This window comes from Pongo abelii, chromosome 10, assembly GCF_028885655.2.
Source record: "Pongo abelii isolate AG06213 chromosome 10, NHGRI_mPonAbe1-v2.0_pri, whole genome shotgun sequence".
Lineage (NCBI taxonomy): Eukaryota > Metazoa > Chordata > Mammalia > Primates > Hominidae > Pongo > Pongo abelii.
The window spans coordinates 103,535,302-103,557,314 of record NC_071995.2 but is presented as its reverse complement, the minus strand read 5'-3'; the positions used below and the strand labels follow the sequence as shown (position 1 = coordinate 103,557,314).

General features: G+C 35.2%; 1 protein-coding gene across 8 annotated transcripts in view; it reads left to right on the top strand.

The window, feature by feature from the left end:
* SLC41A2 (solute carrier family 41 member 2) overlaps window positions 1–22,013 on the top strand; it is a 154,838-nt gene that overhangs the window by 53,105 nt on the left and 79,720 nt on the right. For all 8 annotated transcript variants that reach the window (XM_054528177.2, XM_024257548.3, XM_009248176.4 and 5 more), the window contains 3 exons: window positions 10,829–10,900; window positions 16,959–17,103; window positions 19,699–19,845. In XM_054528177.2, the coding sequence (XP_054384152.1) occupies window positions 10,829–10,900; window positions 16,959–17,103; window positions 19,699–19,845 (364 nt within the window). The remainder of the gene's footprint in view (window positions 1–10,828; window positions 10,901–16,958; window positions 17,104–19,698; window positions 19,846–22,013) is intronic.

The following is a 22,013-nucleotide window of genomic DNA, read 5'->3' as shown; positions in this document are numbered from 1 at the left end:
CTCTACATATAGTGGAATAAGTCACATTCCAGAATGTTCCTTTTACCTGCACAGGGTAACTCTGTCAGAATTTATAAAACCAGTAAATAACAGCAGTAACAAAAACCTAATAGCTTCCCCATGTACTTTGTAAGAATGATCTGCTAAGGTCTTGGTCTTAGGACCAATACTTTTGGTACTTAATATTTAAAATATTTAAATGTTATTTCAAACATTATTATTTACAGATATAATGCTTTTCCATGTAGTTAGTTGGTAAACTATAGATGATGTTTGGGGGTATCAGTCAGCCACTTAGGTAGAGCCAAACTCATAGAGTAGAATTACTTCAGTAAATTCACTTTAGTCTATAGTATGTAGCCATTGTAATTATTGAATATTAAAAGGACTGAAAAAATAATAGGAGCTCTTTGGGCTGAAGCAGAAAAGTATGCAATGAACCTCAAATATCTTGTGGTGCCAGAAAGTAAAGAAGTGCTAAAAATGAAAAAAAAAAAAAAAAAAAGATGGGGACATGACAAAAGGATAACGAGTAACATACTGCCCAGATCTTGGAAAATTGGAGCCATACAATAGATAATGACAGTTACAGATTATATATAACCCATGGGAAAAAATAAGAATCCATTAGTCTATACATGAATAACAAGGCAGGCAAGGTCTCTGCTGTGATGGAATTTGCATAAATTTGGATATCAGTAAGGGAAGTAAAGAAAATCAAACAGGATAATGTGATGACGGATGATTCCTGAGGGCTATTTTATACAATGTGGTCAGGAAAGACTTCTCTGAGGACGTATATGTAATCTGGAACCTGAATAGTAAAGGTGAGTCAGCCATATCGGAATCTGAGGAAAAATCAATCCAGGTTACTATTGTATTTAATAAATGTAACAATGTCAAATATTTATAAGCATTCTAGACAGCTGGGCTTTTAACATGCTTTTTAAGCATGTTAAATGCGTTGTTAAAAGCATTTTAAATGCTTTTTAAGCATTTAACAGCTAGGCTTGGGGTAGCAATACAAATGGAGACCTATATAACATATGTCTACATAGTTTAAAATTATACAACAAACTTACACAGTTAAATATTTTCTCTTTCTGTGTACCTTGACAAATATATCCTTAGGAATACCTGGAAGTCCAAGATCAGATTTAGAATTTTTGGACTTCTTGGGTTCTGTTTTGGAACATGGTGTTGTAGAGAGAGCCACTGAGCCACCTCCTGGTCTGAGAGGCCTGCCGCAATTCCCTTCCCACCTTTGGCTATAGGTACTGCATTTTGAAAGACCTCACACATACACCAGGCCCCATGTCCAAGCTCCATCTACACCTCCAACAAACACCCACCCCTTGGTGCTCCTGGGGTTCATTGGCACCTAATGGTGGCATGGTCTGCCTTCAGGAACACTAACTTGAGATACCTTGGTCTCAGGTATCTAGAGCATATAGTCTAAGATTTATATTTGTTCCTGTATCCCAGTATTTCCTTATATAATGGTGACATTTGGTGTCAGCTGAATGTTGATTTCAACACTTGACCATTTGGCATACAGCTGCAATGTGTATCAAGTATATCTCTAGCTTTTATCTTTAAGAAGAAAAAACAAAAAAACTTTTATGTAGTCTTACTGAGATTTTGAGAATTAGTGAAATTGTGTGCATGTGTTTCACCTTTTCCTACTTGTATTATGTTATAAGAACTGGTGGATTACCTAGGTAGATAGAACTCAATCCGAGAGGCTTTTTGGCAGGAGAAGAGAATGAAGAGTCCTTGAGAAACGAAAGTGGCAGCATTTGAAGAAGAAAGTTATTTGAATGGGAGTTCAATTTGTTGGAAAATGAACTTTGCTCTGATAAATATAGTTAAGCATACAAGAATTTAAGCAGCTTGATAACTTTGGCAGGAAAAGTGAAGTTTTGGCTAGCTTACCTCAAAGAAAATATTTCAAAAGCATTGTTCTTGAGCATTATCCAGAATAATAATAGATTTAAAACACCAGTCTGTTTTGAAATAGGCCATGCTATAGAGAATCTGGTTAAAAAACAAAATGCTGCAAATGATATTTGCTGTTTAATTTGATCACATACTACCATTAAACCTGAATGAAGGTGAATTTAATCTTTTTTTAACCTTAGTTAATTTGTTGTGGTGTCTATATTTTACACTAGGTATTTTTCTCAAATGTCTGGTTATATGTATCTGTCCATATTTAAGAGAAGGAGTCTCCAGAGCTGATTAGAAGCTCAGCACAGGGGAGAAGCTTGCCATCTGTGGTCTCTACTCTGCTGCAGGGTGATCTAACTTAGTCTTTCTTTAGAGAGGTAGGGGTAGAGCTGCCAGCTTCCATTGGTTGAGAGCTGTGCTACTGATAAGAAGATAGTTCAGTCAAGAAAATAAGAAAACATTATAAGGAAATAAGAAAACGTAAATAAGAAGTGTTGAGGCCATTTGTGATAGGAATGCCCCTGGCAATGCAAAGGGCCAGAGGCAGGACTGTTGTTGGTATGTTAGATCAGTAGTTCTCAAAGTGTGCTCTTCTGATCAGCAGCATCAGCAACTTGTTAGAAATACAAATTCTCAGCCCCACTCCAAAATTACTAAATTAGAAACTCCAGTGGTGTGGCTCAGCAATCTAAATTTTAACACACTCTCCAGATGATTCTGATACACATTGAAGTTTGAAAACCACTGTGTTAGATAAAGAGCATGGAGGCCAATAGGGCTGGGACCAAGTGAGCGAGGGGGGACAATTTTAGGGGATGAGCCAGAGGCCAGATTGTATACGGATTTGCCTACTTTGTGAGATAAGAAACCAATGGAAGGTTTTGAACAGAGGAGTTAATGTGATCTGATAGATATTTTTTAACAGATTATTTTGACTACTGCATTGAAATATGGGTATAGGGGGCTAAGGACTGAAGCAGGGAGACTGGTTGGGAGTCTGTTGCAATAATAGCTTAGAGATGATATTCCAGATGGTAACAGGGAATGTAGTGAGAGGTAGTTGGAGTCCAGAATTAATTTTCAGAGAGAATCAACAGAATTGATTGATGGATTAACTGAAATTAAACACTAGGAGCCATCACTAAAAATTCTTTCTGGATCTGAGAGGAGTAAAAGCAAACAAATTAGTAGATGGGAAAGTAGCAACTTGTGGTGCCAAATTATGATAACATGGTATATTCTTCTAGTTTATGGTGTTTTTATTGCTTAGAGAACTAGATCTCAAGTTTGCTGGGTAGAAAACTACAGTTCTTACAGAATACTAGAGAAGTGTTGGGTATATTTCAGTTCTGATACTCTACAGGCTGTTAAGAAACTCTAAGGTAATGACTTCTTGATGGCAAAATCCTGAAAGCCTCATTTTCTCTGGACTCTTCACTGATTATTTTCTAGTTGAAAACTTTATAGCCCTTGGCTTTGAGACCCCACTGTCTTCTCATTCTCCCACCTCTTTCACTGCTGCATGTTAGTCTATGTCTTTTGTTTTTCTTTGCTCATCCTCTAAATTTGAGGTTTTCTTGAAATTTTAGTACCTTGTTCAACATGTTCTTCCTCAATAATTTTGTGTAGTCCAGCACTGCTTGCACATTGCTGTTCTCAGATCTGTACCTCCAGACTCTTTCCTGACTTTGAGAGCTGAATTTTCAGTTGCCTTTTGGATACCACTCAATACATTCTAAACTAAACTTATTAGTTTCTCTTATTTCCAGCCATACTCTTTTTTCTGTATTTCCTATCAGTTTATTAACATTACCAATCACCTTGTCCCTCTTCACTCTCTATCCAGTTACTGTCCAGGCTATCAGTTCTGCCTATGAAATTCCTCTTTCTTTTTCCTTATGCCCCACCTGTCACCACCTTAATTTATTTGCCTGTTGTTTATAATTGGGACTACTGAAGCAGATTTCTAACTGTACTCAATGGTTCCAGGGAGAAGGGTGAATTAGTATAGTTTTCTTTTTAACTTAAAGCAGTCACTATTTGAAAGCTATTTTTTTCATTTATGTGCAAAAACAATAATGCTTTTAAACATTTTACATTTTTATGTAGTATTTGTTTTCACTTGTAAAATTAGGAGAAAAATAATTATAGCTATAGAAGGCCAATCAATGGTTACTTTAATCTTTTTGCTCCATTCAAGGGTCCTTTCTCATTTTTATGATTATCTGAGGGAGAATCAGGATAAATGAGCTTATAAGGTTATAAGGAAGACCTTTGGTAAGTATAAAGATAAAGAACTTAAAACATATCATAAGATACAGTCTACTCATTCAATCTGTGGAAGGTCATTTGTTTTTAAAGCTTGTTATTCTATAAACCTAAAGACCAAACGTTAACAGATAAAAAGATATTTCAATAAAATAGGTTTCCAGACTGGGGAATGTGGTGAAATCTCATCTCTACAAAAAATAAAAAAATTAGCTGGGCTTGGTGGCACACACCTGCGGTCTTAGCTACTTGGGAGGCTGAGGCAGGAGGATTGCTTGAGCCTGGGAGGAGGTGGTTGCAGTGAACTGAGATAGGGACAGTGCACTCCAGCCTGGGCAACAGAGGAGACAGACCCTGGTCTTTAAATAAAAAATAAATAAATAAATAAAAAATAAAAATAAATAAATAAATAAATAAATAAATAAAAATAGGTTTCCTATTTTTACAAGGGAATTTAAAAATGATGTATCCAAATCAACTTTATCTTGCCATCTTACTTGAGTCAAAACTTGTTTCTAAAGGTATGATGATTAACTTGAATAATTTTTTTTCCTGGATTTTAATCTTTTCAATAGTATATATGAAATTATAGTAGATATTATAGATATGTAATAGTAGTATATAACTGGAAAATGAATCAAGTACAGTGATTCTATAAATTGTTGAGTTTTTCTATTGTTTGAGGTCTAAAATTTTCTGCTTTTGAATGTTAGGTATAAAGGAGTCAAAAATGATGTTCACTGCCCTAAAAACAGTATTTTTTTTAAAAAAAAGTTTGTAAAACTATTTCTCAGGAGTAAATCACCTAGCATGATTTGATTAGTACTTTTCTACTGTAGGCAAAACTGATTTCTATTGCCTCAAACCTCTTCTCAGAGAACACTTGATTGACTGTCTAAATTATTTAGTAACACTCTGCCTTTCTCATTCATTAATTGCAAAAATATTTTTGAGCCCTTACTATATGCCAAGCACTGCTGTGTGTGCCAGGAGATCAATAATGAACAAAACAGAAAATGTTTCTGCCTTTGTTGAGCTTACATTTCAGTGGAGGGATATGAAGAAGTTGGCAAAATGTCTTCCCCTAATAACTTTAAGTTAGATTTCCAATTTAGATTCTAAAAGTTCTAAAATAAAGGCAAATTAAAACCTAGATAATGATATTAATAACTATGGCACAATTTAGATATAATTACAATTACAATCTCAGTATTATTTCCTAAATTTGGCATAATTCTCCATGTTCTTGTTATACACCTGATTGCTAGATACAAATGGAACTGCATATTCCTGTTAGTTCCTCACTTTAAAGTGTCTTTCTTAAGTTATAAATATCAGTCCCTAGCCATAGCTTTGTGGAGTAGAACTACTTTTGTATAAACGAAAACTGTTATAGTCAGCTAGGTTTTTAATCAATTAGGTTTTCCTCCCCATTTCTGCAGCTTTATTGACATACAATAAACTGCAATTTTAAAGTCTACAATTTGCTGAGTTTAGATATATAATATATACCTGTAAAAACTACCATCATAATCAAGAAAATGAACATATATATCATCTCTATACATTCAGACAGCTATTTGTGTGTGTGTTTTTGTGTACAGTGTTTTATTATAAAATATTTCAAGCACATGAAAATATGTAACAGTGTTTCTAATTCTAATTAATGGCAGAATGAAATGGTTGGACGAAGCCTCCAGAGATTAACAGTTATAAAATCTGGAAAACTATTTGAAGGCAATGGAAAGTGATCAGAAGCAGGTAGAAAGTAGGGTTTACCTTTAAAAGACCATACTACAATGAGTAAGAATTGCAAAGTTTGTGATGTTTTTGCCTGAGGGAATTCCCCTATCCCTGGCTCTCATATGGCAGAAAACTGATAGTCTTATTAGCTCAAAGCAGAGTTCAGAGCTGGCAGAGTGGCTGAGAATTAATGGAGGAGATTCTAGAAGTGCGGAAAAGGGGAGATCCAAAATCTGAGTATAAGATCTGGTGAAATCTTTGACCAAGTACTAAAGTGCATTTACATAGGAATAACCTAAATGAGTCTGGTAACAACAACAACAGCCACAATAACAACAACAAAAACAACAAAAATGTAGGCAGAAATGTGAGAGGGGCCTACACTTGAAAAACAAATACACTAGTTAAGATTTCTGTGTTTGTTGACTGAGTGTCTTCTGTGAGCTATGCATAGCTATAGTGGCAGAAAGTTGAAGTTTTAGTGGCTTGGATTATCAGATGACAGAGTTGGGAGCCGACAGAGCATATGGAAACTTATAAAGAAATCTCAGACGCAAGAGAATTGCATAGAGAGTGAGCCCTGAAATCTGAGCATAAATTGTGCCCGAATCTTTGATTGTGTAGTTTGTTTAAACTGCACAGGTACAGAAGAGACCTTCAAAGGGCTATACTAAAAGGCATTTGTTGGTAGCTGAAAGAACCAAGCAGAGAGATGAGGTGCTTCACTCTATGGGAGAGATAAAAGCCTAGTTTGAGTCTAGTCAAGTTAACTGCCTATTACAATGAAAGCTCAGTTATCATGACAAGAGCATAACAGTATCCAGAGTCACTACAACATATTATCTACACTGTCTGGTTTTTAACCCAAAATCACTAGATGTGGAAAGAAACTGAAAAGTGTGATTGATATTCAAGAAAAGTATGATTAATATTCAGTTAATAAAAAATGATTCTAATTGGGCCTAGATATTAGATTGAATAAAGTCTTTAAAGCCACTAGTATGAATATGTTCAAAGAACTAAAGGAAAATATGTTCAAATAAAGACAAATATGTTTTAATGAGTGATCAGATAGGGAGCCTTAAAAGAGAACTAGTAACTATTAAAAAAAAGAATTAAATGGAAGTTCTCGAGTGAAGAGTACCATTTTGCATTTCCACCATCAGGTCAGCTAATCTAGTAACAGTAGGCCTAGCAAAGGCCTTTACACCAGCAATGAATGAGAGTTCCTGTTGCTCTACATTTTCACCAGCATTTGGTATTGTCAGTGTTCTGGCTTTTTGTCTATTTTAATAGGTGTATAGTGCTATCTTGTCTTAATTTGCATTTCTCTGATATATGATGTGGAGCATCTTTTCAAATGCTTATTTGCTATTTGTATATCTTCTTTGGTGAGGTGTCTGTTAACGTCTTTGACCCACTTTTTAAATTGGATTGTTTGTTATTGTTGAGTTTTAAGAGTTCTTTGTGTATTTTGAATGGCAGCCCTTTATTAGATATTTCTTTTGCAAATATCTGTTTTTAAATAAAATGATTATACTGGCACTACATGTTCAGTGGTAAAAATTTGAAAAAATCACTAAAGGACAGAGTAAAAATTAAAAATTATCCATACACCTAACACTTGGAAGTAACAATGGTAACTTTCTGGTTTTTAAAAAAATGTATCTTTTTTTGCACATATAGTTAATACATGTTTTTTAAAATAATGCATCAATGGAGACTTTCAGCACCTTTGTTTCAATTATCTATTCATTAAACATATTTTTTTCTAGTATTAATTGTAGTGGCTATATTTGTAAATCTATAATCTCAAGGTCATCCAAGACCACTTTTATATTTAGCTCCAATAAATCCTAAGTCTTGCTTATAACTAATACGTCTCAGTGTCAGATAAGTAATGTCTGTTTATGCAGAAGAAGGCTTTTGGGATTATAAAAACTAGAGATGGCAGATTCCACCTAAAGGCATTCAGATTCAAAAATTTTAAAACCACTGTGTTGGCCAAACATAACACATCTTCAGGCTCTGGCCACCTCAGCTCTACTCTTTCCTAAAAAATTAGTTGATGTCTCTGCAAAAATACTGGCCTATTTTTCTAATACTTTAAGATATACATAATTTAAATAAAACTGGGTTACACAGAAGTCTTTACTAGATCACGCCCTATTATATTTTATCACCTTCTAAGCTCTTGGTTTGTCTAGCTGGGCACCATCAGGTCAGCTAATCTAATGAAAGGCCTAGCAAAGGCCTTTGCACAGAACACTCATACTTCTCCCTCTCCACTTTAGAAGAAACTTAGATGGCTCATATTAACCCTAAACCACTGGACAGTAGGATGGGTCAGCACAACTGTTGATGTAGTTTTTACAAGATGGAGGCAACAAAACCAATTTTCTGTGTCCTGCCATACCTCTATCCACATGCCAATGCAAGCCTATACTATACATATTTCCCCTAACAAGGTAAATTTGGGGCAACATTTCTCTTTAGTTTACTTTTTAAAAAAATTCTTACTCCTGAAAATCTTTGCTTTATAAAAAAAGTTATTGTTTATAAATATAGTCTACATTTTATTTTTTATTTTATGTCATACATTGTTTTAATTTGTTATTTATTGTTTTATCTTAGACTAAGAAGAGTAAAGATTCAGAGACTTCTAGATTAGGAAGGGACTCAGAGAAAGTGATCTTCATCATTTATAAAACAAATTAATTGATTAGTACCACGCTAGAGATCATGAAAAAAAAAAAAGAAACTGATTAATTGAAAAGTGACACTGAGTGTGGTGGCTCACTCCTATAATCCCAGCACTTTGGGAGGCCAAGACAAGCAAATCACTTGAGGCCAGGAGTTCAAGACCAGCCTGGCCAGCCTGGCCAACATGGTGAAACCCTGTCTCTACTAAAATACACAGATTAGCTGGGCATGGTGGTGGGCACCTGTAATCACAGCTACTTGGGAGGCTGAGGCAGGAGAATTGCTTGAACCTGGGAGGTGGAGGTTGCAGTGAGCCAAGATCATGCCACTGTGCTCCAGCCTGGGTGACGGAGTAAGACTCTGTCTCAAAAAAAAAAAAGAAAAGTGTCACCCTGGGTTTGGTCAGGAAAACAGAGCCATGGTATGTATTGAATCAATAGGGAATTTAATAGAGAAATTTGGGGTTTTGTGACTGTAGGAGAGGTTGGAGAAATGACGATCTGTGGTAGGAAGCTCAGAGAAGCCACCTGAAGCCCTGGAGCAGGAAAGAAAGCCATGCATGCATTACGGCGAGGAAGTCTGGACACCTGCGTGTCTGATCACCTTCCAAAAATAATAGTCTTTGCTTCACTGGTGACTTCCAAATCTTAGGCAAGTTCTTCCCACTGGTAGACTGTCACCTGAAGCTATAGGGGAGGGGATTTTGGGGAATGTAGCTCCAAGCCTTAGAAGGGACTGGTGGTGATAGTGCGAAATTAATGTGGCACAGTTGCAAATCCAATTCATAGCACTCACTCATTCTGTAACTCCTACCTTTCTTGATCTTTTCCTAGACCCAAATGTATGTATGTTTCCATTGGTTATTAAGCAACCCTGGAATCTTGATGTCTTATACTTTTTCATTGAATAATTTTAGATTGCTTCCTATAGATATAGACATCTAAGAGTTATTAAAAAATAACACTAATTTCACTCATTCCTGTTTCTTGAACTCTAAACCTGAGATAGGTTCACTATGTAAACATTGCTTGTACCTTATTACTCACTTGAGCAAAGCCCCAGGTTGTTAGAACTACAAACATGAATTTCACCAATGATTTAGATTCCCAGGCTTAGTAAAGAAATATGTAAATAAAGACTGCATTAATAATTATTCTGAAATACTGAGAAATCTCAATATTTGCATTTGCTGGATGCTTTGAGACTAAAGTCCACAGTGAGATTACAGAATAGAATCTGTTTTCCAGATTGATAGAGGAAATGTTTATATAGCACTTAACTTGCTTATCTAAAGCCAGTGATCTAAATTCTAGACTGTACCTGGTTAAAACTACCCATGAATAACAACCCTTACTTACCTTCCTCTTTATCAACTTATCTATAGATCATTTGAAAGAAAGTCTTTCAAGACAAAGCAGATGATGAGTAATTGAAATGCAACTCAGTATTTTTACTAAATGATTGTTCATTGCTTTCCAAACAACTACGTTAGAAAAACTTGGCAGATTTGGAAATATACTTTTTGAATTCTAAGTGGTTGAGAAATATGAATTAGCTCACAGAGCAATTGAGTATGTGAGTGATATTATTTTGGAGAGTGTTCTTCCATTTAGCAGAAAGATGTGTAAAATTTAATAGTTGCGGTACATGATCAAAATTCATTTGTAAACAATGAATTTTATTGCTAACAGTTTTAGTCATGACTCAAATATAAATTGTATACATGTGAATGATTATATCTTGTTTTTGGGTCAATAATTATTTAAGTTACATTAGTTTTATAATGTGGAATTAACTGCTAGTGGATCAAAATTATGTAATTATTTACCTTGGACCTCAATACACAAAATTTGGCATGCTAAGATAATATCTGATGATGCTAGTTGTAAGATAACATCAGTGAGTAAGTGGGTAATACTAATGGGTCCACTAGTTCTTGTAAGACAGGTAAGTAAAAAAAATTTTTTTTCTCTAAACATGTTAGGCAAGCCTAGCGTTAGCTGAAAGACTGGTAGTGAATTCAGAATTATTTTCAAAGTACAATGTGAGCTCATTGGATTTACTGAAGAATTATTTTGGGCTTTAAGATTTCATGTGCTGTTTGAACACAGCAGAGAACATGTAGATTTTCTTCAGTGATACATGAAAATATCCACTTCAACAGGTAAATATTGGGAAGATGGATTCACCCATTGAAAAGTGGAACCTAATAATCGGCAACTTGGCTTTAAAGCAGGTAAGTGGTACACATATTTGTTTACAGATCTTGGGTGTACAAATTTTGACTGTTATCTATAAGATTGGTGTAAATTTTAGTACTATGAGTCTACCCTTTAATTGTTTTCAGAAACACCAAAACAATAATTTAGTACCTTGAAAAAGTGATGGAATAAATGGATACCCATGAGCTCTGAAAGCTATTCTTTGTTTAGAAACTAGTTTTTACAAATATGAAAAATATATACAAAATATGGAAAAATGTACAAAATATTTTCTATCATAAGTGTGTGATAGAGCTAGAATTTTTATTCTGTTTAGTAAATATTTAACACTTCATTAAGTGCTATTTTTTACTTTGATATTTAAACTGAGCTCTTTTCTATATATTATGGTCAGACATTTGTTTGTTTTCCTTAATTTGTTAGTTACTAGTATTAATATAAACAATACAGTAGTTTACCAATTACACGTACACTGAATTGTGAACTGTAGATCATGTATAATCTACAGCTTTTTCTAATCTTAGATGAGTATCTCTTTTTCTTCTCCCTTCACCCTCTCCTACCCCTAAGACTGAAGACTGTGACTACCCCTAGTAATTCTCTAGCCAGTGTGAGCTTAGGGAATGCACACTAATTTGGTATTAGTTCACCTAGGACATAATGTTGAGAACCTGGTTGCAGGAACAGAATTTCATGTAATGTAATTCAAGGACAAAGAAATAAAGTACATTTTTTGAATACGTGTACAACTGCTTGTAAGATCACAGATGTGGAAATGAGAAAATCTGAGATCTGACCTCAGCTTTAACATTAAACAGTTTATAACCTTTGTTAATCTATTTAACTTTTCTGGGCTTCACTTTTCTCTTTTATTTATTTTTTTCTTTGAAATAAATTTTTCCTTTATTTATTGATTTTTTTGAGGCAGGGTCTTGCTGTGTTGCCCAGGCTGGAGTGCAGTAGTGCAATCATGGCTCACTGCAGCCTTGACCTCCTGGGCTCAAGTGATTCTCCCACCTTAGCACCCGAGTAGCTGGGACTACAGGTACGCACCACCATGCCTGGTTAATTTTTGTACTTTTTGTAGAGATGGGGTTTCGCCATGTTGTCCACGCTGGTCTTTCAATTTTTAATTTTTGTGGATACATAGTAGGTGTATATATTTATGAGATGTTTTGATACAGGCTGCAATGCATAACAATCACATCATCTAAAATGGTATATCCATCCCCCCAGCATTTATCCTCTGTGTTACAACAATCCAATTATACTCTTGTAGTTTTTTTTAATGTACAATTACATTATTGACTGAAGTCACCCTGTTCTGCTATCAAATACTAGGTCTCATTCATTCTATTTTTTTGTACTCATTAACCATCCCTACGTCTCCCATACCCTCCTACTACCCTTCCCAGCCTCTAGCAACCATCCTTCTACTTTCTGTCTCCATGAGTTCAATTGTTTTGATTTTTACATCCCATAAATAAGTGAGAACATCCAATGTTTGTTTTTCTGCTCAGCTTATTTCAGTTAGCATAATGACCTTCAGTTCCATCTATGTTGTTGCAAATGAAAGATATCATTTTTTTATGGCTGAATAGTGCTCCATTTTGTATAAGTATCACATTTTCTTTATCTATCCATCTGTTGATGGACACTTAGTTTGCTTCCAAATCTTGGCCATTGTGAATAGTGCTGCAACAAACATAGAAGTGCAGATATATCTTCAACATACTCATTTCCTTTATTTGGGATTATATACTCAACAGTAGGATTGTTGGATCATGTGGTAGCTGTATTTTTAGTTTTTTGAGGAACCTCCAAACTGTTCCCCATAGTGCTTGTACTAATTTACATTCCCACCAACAGTGTACGAGGGTTCCCTTTTCTCCACATCCTCACCAGCATTTGTTATTGCCTGTCCTTTGGATAAAAGCCATTTTAACTGGGGTGAGATGATATCTCATTGTAGTTTTGATTTGCATTTCTCTGATGATCAGTGATGTTGAGCACCTTTTCATATGACTGACTGCCATTTGTATGTCTTCTTTTGAGAAATGCCTATTCAGATCTTTTGCCTGTTTTAAAATCAGATTATTATATTTTTTTTCCTATAGATTTGTTTAAGCTCCTTATATATTCTGGTTATGAATCCTTTGCTAGATGGGTAGTTTGCAAATCTTTTCTCCCATTCTGTGGGTTGTCTCTTTACTTTGTTGATTGTTTCCTTTGCTGTGCAGAAAGTTTTAAACTTGATATTATCCCATTTGTTCATTTTTGTTTTGGTTGCCTGTGCTTGTGGGATATTACTCAATAAATTTTTGCCCATACCAATGTCCTGGAGAGTGCCCCTGATATTTTTGTGTAGTAGTTTTATAGTTTGAGGTCTTAGATTCAAGTCTTTAATCCATTTTGATTTGATTTTTGTAGATGGTGAGAGATAGGGGTCTCATTTCTTCTGCGTGTGGATGTCCAATTTTCTTAGCATCACTTGTTAAAAAGACTGTCTTTTCCTCAGTGTATATTTTTTGCACTTTTGGCAAAAATGAGTTCACTGTGGATATATGGATTTGTTTCTGGTTTCTCTATTCTCTTCCATTGGTTTGTGTCTGTTTTTATGCCAGTACTGTCTTTTGGTTACTGTAGCTCTGTAGTATAATTTGAAGTCAGGTAATGTGATTCCTCCAGTTTTGTTCTTTTTGCTTAGAATAGTTTTGACTATTCTGAGTCTTTTTGTGATCCCACATAAATGTTAAGATTTTTTTTTCTATTTCTGTGAAGAATGTCATTGGCATTTTGATAGGGATTACATTGAATCTGTAGATTGCTTTGGGTTATATGGACATTTTAACAATATTGATTCTTCTAATCTATGAACATAGAATATCTTTACACTTTTTGGTGTCCTCTTCAATTTCTTGCATCAGTATTTTATAGTTTTTTTTTTTTTTTTTTTTGAGACGAGGTCTTGTTCTGTTGCCTAGGCTGCCAGGCTAGAGTGCAATGGCGTGATCTCGGCTCACTACAGCCTCCGCCTCCTGAGTTCAAGCAATTCTCCCACCTCAGCTGGGATTACTGGGGTGCGCCACCATGCCCAGCTAATTTTTGCATTTTTAGTAGAGATGGGGTTTCACCATGTTAGCCAGGCTGGTCTCGAACTCCTGACCTCAGGTGATCCACCCGCCTCAGCCTCCCAAATGCTGGGATGACAGGTGTGAACCACTGCGCCTGGCCTGTTTTATAGTTTTTATTATAGAGATCTTTCATGTCTTTGGTTGTTTCTAGGTCTATCTTATTTTACTTGTAGCTATTGTAAATGGGATTACTTTCTTGATTTCTTTTTCAGATTATTCACTGTTGGCATATAGAAATGCTACTGCTTCTTTTGTGTTGATTTTGTATCCTACAATTTTACTGAATTTATCAGTTCTGATAGTTTTTTGGTGGAGTCTTTAGGTTTTTCCAAATATAAGATTATATCATCTGCAAATAAGGATAATTTAACTTCTTTCTTTCCAATTTAGATGCCCTTCATTTCTTTCTCTTATCTGATTGCTTTAGCTAGGACTTCTAGTAGTATGTTAAATAACAGTGGTGAAAGTCTCTTTCCTCTTTTAAATATCATTATTGTATTAGAGATGTCTAAGATCTTTTTCAGCTTGAAATTGTAGAAATCTATGCAGGGGTAATAATCAAAACATTTAACAACCAGTAGAGTTGTTAAATATATATATAAATAATATATAAAAATAATATAAATAATATATAAAATTTGAAAATATATTCCATTTATTTTTAAATACCCTGAACTCTTACAAAGTAATATGAGTTGTAGTATAAATTATTCGTCAAATTATCCTAATAATTTCCATCTCAGCTTTTCATTTTTCCTCCCATTCTTAGTCTTCACTTTTCCTTTATCATCCTCTCTCCCTGCAACTGTCAGTCAAGATAGGAGTCAGACATGGCTAGGGATTCACTGATTCTAGTTGCCATAGCCCAAAGCCTGTGTCTTTATGTGCCTTACTCCACCAAGAATGTGTGAAGAACAGGGAACCCCAACCAGGCCCCTCAGGACACACCTGGTACCAGCCAGTGAGGCAGCAATTGATTGAAGCCCAGTCACAAGTAGACAAAAGTGAGAAGAAAAGAAGATGGAGCGGTGGGGGTAATGGTTGGGGGAGAGGGTTTTTTCTTCCTGAGGCTTCTTCTGCTAACACTTGTGAAAGAGTAGATGATGAGTGGGGGGAGGGGAGTAGGATGGGCTGGCACAAGCCTCCTCTGCCTGGAGACTGGCCATGGAGGGTAGAAAGAGAGAATGGTAGAAAGCACAGACGAGGCCCACACTCCCACTTGCTCAGGGGTGTGCTCTTCTCACTGTTAAATGGAGCCCCAGGCAGATCGCCTGTCACAGATTTCTTCACGATTGTACAGAATGGCCTCCTGGACCAAATACTTACATAAGTAGTCAAATAAAGCAAAGTCTCCAGTCCCACATGAGGAACTGTTGCCTCACCAGGAGGGACGTGTCCTGTACCAAACATCTCTTCAGGCCTATGGCCCCTGTTAACTTTCACATCTACTACTTGAACCCAGACTTTGCTTTCTCTTGGGTACAATTAGTCATTTTTCAGTTAGTCATTATTTTGCATATTTCCAGAATAGGACTTCCTCATCTCAGCTGTGTGCTTTTATTTTCTCAGAAATTGATAGATTTATATATACATATATACATACCATGATGTCTGCAGTAGGCTCTCTAGCTCTGTGTTCCAATGTCAAGCCAGACAGCACCTGGAATCATAGTGCTAGAATTTATATTATAAATTAATTTTACTGCTTTAAAGTTTAATTACATTATTTACTACCAGAATGAAAATACTGAAATATTTTAACTGCTGCACTCATGGTGCTTATTGGTTTGAATCTCAGCTCTGTATCTGTGGATGACATCCACAGGAGCTATAATATTAAGACAAGATCATGGGGCTGAAGTCCAGGATATATGGTCTCTGTAGTCCTGGCTCTTCTGTTGATTTACTATATGACTACTTCAGGAATTTTTTACTTGGAGCCCTCGATTCCAGCACATGGATTGGCTTCAGAGAGTCCATGAACACCAAGAAATTCTACTCAAAATATTGAGTGCCTCTGTGTTTGCCTAGAGAAAGAGAACTCTATTCTATAGAGTTTTTACCAGATTGTCAAAGGAGTCCGTGACACAAACTCAGCTAAGAGTGAGTGCAATAGATGATTCCCTTAGGGTTTCTTTTAGTTCTGACATCCTATTAATCTGAGGCTGAGTTAGCGGTGAGTGTTATTTCTTAGTGGCAGGTTTTTTTATTGTTGCTTTGTGTCAGCGCTGTGGAAAGCAGTTTATATATTTATATAATTAATTTAAATCACAAAGTTTGAGGTTATTGTGGTCTTACTGATTAGGAACTGAAATTTTCATAGCGCTAATCACAATTGTGCTTATTTGTGAGGTTATTTTCAAATGTTTGTCTCTCCCACAGACCAAGAGCTCTGTGAGGGCAGAGAATAATCTGCGTTGACCACTGCTGTAGCCCAACACAAAACATAGCACATTATACATAGTAGAATCTAAATAAATACTCCTTGAATGAATGAGTTTAAATAATTTGCTACAAGATTAAGTGCTAGAACCAGGAGTCAAACTCCTATCTTTCTATTATAAAATCCAATCTCTTGCCAACACTACCTCTAGAGTCAGACTTCAGATGTGTGGATTGGATACTTCTTAGTCTGAAGGTGGCATTTTCTTAGGTGATCTATTAATTATACCATCAGCATCACTTGGGGTGCTTGTTAAAAACAGATTCCTGGACTCCATTCCATACTTGTTGTCACCAGATCATCAGAGCAGTTTGAGAACCCACCATCTTAGGGAATATTAAAACCAAAATATAGTAACTACTCTAAAAGGTAATGTAGCTCAATTATTACATGCAATACTTTTTTTGACTTTTTGTAGTAATATTTACATAATCAAAATGTTTAAATGTGTTTTTAAAGTGAATAATTCAGTTGGATTTATGAAAAAATTTTTAGGTTCAGGCAACAGTAGTGGGTTTTCTAGCAGCTGTGGCAGCAATTATATTGGGCTGGATTCCAGAAGGAAAATATTACCTTGATCATTCCATACTTCTGTGCTCTAGCAGTGTGGCAACTGCCTTCATTGCATCTCTTCTGCAGGGTAAGTGAATTTATAAATGTCTACTCTATAGTCTTTGACATTTAAATGGTTTATTTCTTAAGATGACTATTTTTATTTAAATGATACCCGTTTGTTATGAAAACAACAGAAAAAACGTATCTACAAACTTGAAAAATGCCTTATTTATTCCAGATATATTTACATTTCATTATTTATAAAACTTAGTGTAGAACAGGCTTTTCTGAGGTTGTCTCCTGGCCTTAGATACTCCGTTATAGTTCCCCCAAAAGATCAGGAAAATCGCCTAGACATTCATTTGTTTCTGTAAGTTAAATAAATTGGGAAACTCCTTTCTGGACATCATGCAGGGGATTTACTAGCTTGTCACTTGAGTAACAAGTGTTCCAGGAATTCTGGGTTTCAAAAGTTGTCCTCTGTTGAAATTTTTTTGTTTCAGATTTCAAGAAAAATTTCTTCCCTGTTTCTGTGGCAATACAAATATAACCTTATACTTAAGACAGCATATTGTTGGCTATAGAATTTTAAAGAGCCAGAAGGTTTTAAAAATTAACTACTTTAGAACTTTTATTTGGGTTATTTTTCTTTATATTTATTAGTATGAACTTTACACTAGAGAATTAGCTTATTGTGGAATCATAATCATAAAGACTTTGTTCTTTTTATTTTATAATTGCCATTTTCTTGCCCTTATATCACCAGCAAAGTTTAAAGTGGATTATTGTCACGTTAGGTGATCATACAATGCAGCTAACTTTTTTGGCTAGGTTCTGGGAATTTAGGGAATCTTATTAAAATTATGACTTGACTTCCAAAATATTTTCAAGCATTTTGTTTTAGTAGTTTAATTGTATCGGGGTAGTTTCTTGTCTTCATAAAGAATTACTACAGTTGAATGGAGTTAACATTGACCAAAGCAGAGTGAAGTTAAGGTATCGGAAAATTAAATTTTTGGTACAAAAAAAATTATGCCATCAGCATGCTATTTTTTTAGGCTCATTTGCTTCTTTTTTCTTTCTGATTTTATTTCATTTAGAAAGTGTCATTTAAAATTTTTCAGTCTAACAAGTATTTGAAAGCTTTCCAAAACTACCCAACATTCAGAATTTTAAAAAGTATTTGTTTAAAGCTTCTTACTTTGAATAATGTGTGTTGTAATTTTATGATAACTTGACCTTTATAAGCACTTCAGTATATGTAAAGTAGAAACTCTTAGCCATATTTGTAGGTGAGAAAACTTACGTAAGGTGACTTGTCCAATCTCATCAACTTGTTACCAGCTGAATCAGAACTAAAACACGTTTCCTAACTCTTAGCTCTTTCCACTGGACTATGATACATACAAAATATTTGTTTTCAGTTGAAAAGATATAGATGGTACTATGTATAGGAGAACTTCCCATATACATCTTCAAATGTGCTGATTTTGGGAAAAGATTCTAAGCGATTACATCTTGCTTGATTATTGCATAATGTATTTTTTTTTAAAGTTTTCTGCTATAGCTTTTTTTCTTTTTCAATGATATTATGTGAAAGGTAAGTCTAGTAATTTAAAAAGCTTCCAGAATACTAAAATGTAAGGCACAGTTTGATGCAAGACAAAAATTCTGCTTATTAAAATTTTGGCTTTAATAGGTAGAGTAAAAAACACTGGGCTAGAGTCACAAGCTATGTGACTTTAAGAAGAATTTAAGCCCTACTCTACAGGACCTCAGTTTTATTATCTATAAAGTGAGTATGCTGGAACAAAAACATTTAGAGTCATTTTAACTCTAAAAGTGCAGTGAGATTCTGTTATTGTTTTTCTCCATAGCCATATTTAGGCTTTCATATTGATTTGTGGTTAGCACATTTAAAGTTTTCTCTTTACTACATCCTCTTAATGAGTATCTTGGTGTGACAAAATCTACACAATTTAGAATGAATATAAATGTTAATAGTTTTATCCCATTTGTATGATTTAAGAAAATTAGGATGTAAAAGTACAAGTACACAGTTAAATTTTCATCTTCTATTCTCTCGTAGGTTTATAGACAGAAACTTCAGGTTTAAAGAATATCTTTTACGAAGACTGTTTCTTGTATTCTGGCCTTCAGTGTTTTAAAATTTAATTATGTCCTGCTGCTTAATACTTCAACATCTTTAAATAATAAAATGAAATAAGCATTTCTAGCTGCCATATATGAACAAATCTGGTTTTGTTGGCCTTCTTCCCAGTTGTTGTACATATACATATGACTCACCTTTTTTTTGATGTTTTCATACTTTATTTGAGGGTTAAAATTAAAACCTTTGGATTCAATACACACAAATATATTATATCTAAGATATACATGTCACTAAATCTGAAATTTTAGCTTTAACATAATTTTAGTAGCTTTCAGGCCTCTAAATGCAACGCTGAACTTCTTAAATTTTCTGTGATCCCCACTTGGAGTTTGTTGAAAGGCATTTTGCCAAAGCGTTAGAGTAAATGTTTTGTTTGCTTTAGTCAGCTTATCTAAGCAGTCTAACTGGAACTGATATGCTGTTTGTCTATCCTACACATTTTGGTATTTGGGGGATTGATTTTCTTTAAATCATAGCCTAAAAAGTAATGAACATTCTTTCTTCTAGGAATAATAATGGTTGGGGTTATCGTTGGTTCAAAGAAGACTGGTATAAATCCTGATAATGTTGCTACACCCATTGCTGCTAGTTTTGGCGACCTTATAACTCTTGCCATATTGGCTTGGATAAGTCAGGGCTTATACTCCTGTCTTGGTAAGTTGATTTAAAACTAAATATTGTGTGTTGTCTCAAGTCTCTTTAAATAAATATTGTTGCAGCAATGCCATGAATCCATGGTAGCCTTCATTTGCATTAGAACTGTTGTTGAGACTGATTAGGATAACTATCATTTGTTTTATACCTACTATGTGTTATGGTTCCCACCTTCTTTTTTCTCGTGGAGTTTAAAACTCTGTAAAATAAGGATTATCATCTCTAATTTTAGATGAGAAAAGCAAGGATCACAGAAGTTATGTATATTACCCAAGTTTATACAACTACTAGTAAAAAAGTTGAACACAGGCTGTGATTTCTGTCCTTTCCTCTAAGTGTACAGCAGGTAGGAGTCAACCTGCAGTGTTCTCTGTATAGAACCATCTCAGAATATAAGCTTATAAGTGGTACTTAAAATTTACCAATGGAATGTTTTTTCCCCATCGGAAGCACACACCAAGAAGTAGCTTCATGGCAGTTAACAAAAGGGAAAAAAAAGTCACCACAAAAATTAGACTGAATGCTGTATAAAGTTGGAGCCACATATGTAATTCCTGATAAGTAGTAATAGAGTATTTATGGAATCTAATGAGTTGTTTTAATGCAAATTTGTGTTCTGGGTAAGTGGTAAATAAATATGATTTGTGAGCGTTGATGAAATGCTAAAAGTTCATTGTGGTTTTATTATTTTTAGATGCCAAATTAAGGAAAACAAACTTACAGTAATACAAGAAAAAAACATGAGTATATAAGCCAAGCCAAGGCAAACATTTATTCACAAATCCTCACATATGTTCATGGATCCTATACAGATTTATGGTACACTTTAAAATAAATCTGAAGCATGTTGCGTTTGAAGAAGTAAGGGTCTCAGATATATGTTCTTGAAATAAAGAAAGGGCTTTAACCAACCAAGGGCAATAATTTTCTGTGACTTTTGGAGACATCAAGGAAGTTTCATTTAGTATATAAAATTGCCTTAAGTTATTTAGTGAGTGGCATAAAAACAGTATTTAATAAGACTTGGTGTGTATGTTCAAGGAATATTTCTCTCATTTAGAAGATGAGGTTGCATCCACTTTAAGTGAGGTATAAGACAAGAAATGATCAATGGCCTAAATGTAAGCTCTTGTTCCCAAAGGTCTTGGCTTTTTTATGTTGTTGTGCAATTTGCAAAGAATGATACATGTTCAAGTATATTAAGGACAACACTTAATTCCCTTCCCTCCCACTCAAAAAAAAGCACAGGAAGTGGGTTATGTTATTAAAGGGATAATCTTAAATTTGCTGTAATTTATATTGTTTGGATGATAAATTGGTAATACTTTAATTTAGAAATAGATGCTGAAGTCAGGGATTAAAATATTAGCTTATGGCTAGTATTAGAAAATGTGGCTTAATATTCTTCTCCTACTCTATTAAACTCACCCACTCACTCTCAGCCAGACAGTTGGACAACTTGTAGTCCTAACCCCATAGAATAAGCTGTTAACTGTATTGGCGAAGAGAGACTGTCACTAATAGGCTGTATCTCAAAAGAGAAAGCCAATAACGGCATGAGTTAGGCATGAGTTAGTGTCCCTTTCCCTAGTATTACTAGTTAGATAAGTCTCTCCCAATTGGAGGAGGAGGAAAGAGAGAAGAAAAGAGGAGTAGAAGAGGATAAAGGGTTATGTCTCAATATCATTAAAAGGACAGAAATTCTATGGGTTTGCCCAGGAACATAGAGGGTGGGGGTAGGGATGGAGGGCAGGTAGTGGTTCTGGGACAGGTTACCCTATATACATAAAAAATACAGGTATACAGTTCCAAGATGGCCAAATAGGAATAGTTCCAGTCTACAGCTCTCAGTGTGAGCGATGCAGAAGACGGGTGATTTCTGCATTTCCAACTGAGGTACTGGGTTTGTCTCATTGGGACTGGTTGGACTGTGGGTGCAGCCCACGGAGTGTGAGCCAAAGCAGGGTGGGGCACTGCCTCACCAGGGAAGCGCAAGGGGTCAAGGAATTCCCTTTCCTAGCCAAGGGAAGCTGTGACAGATGGTACCTGGAAAATTGGGACACTCCCGCCGTAATACTGCGCTTTTCCAACAGTCTTAGCAAACAGCACACCAGAAGATTATATCCCGTGCCTGGCTTGGCGGGTCCCACACCCATGGAGCCTTGCTC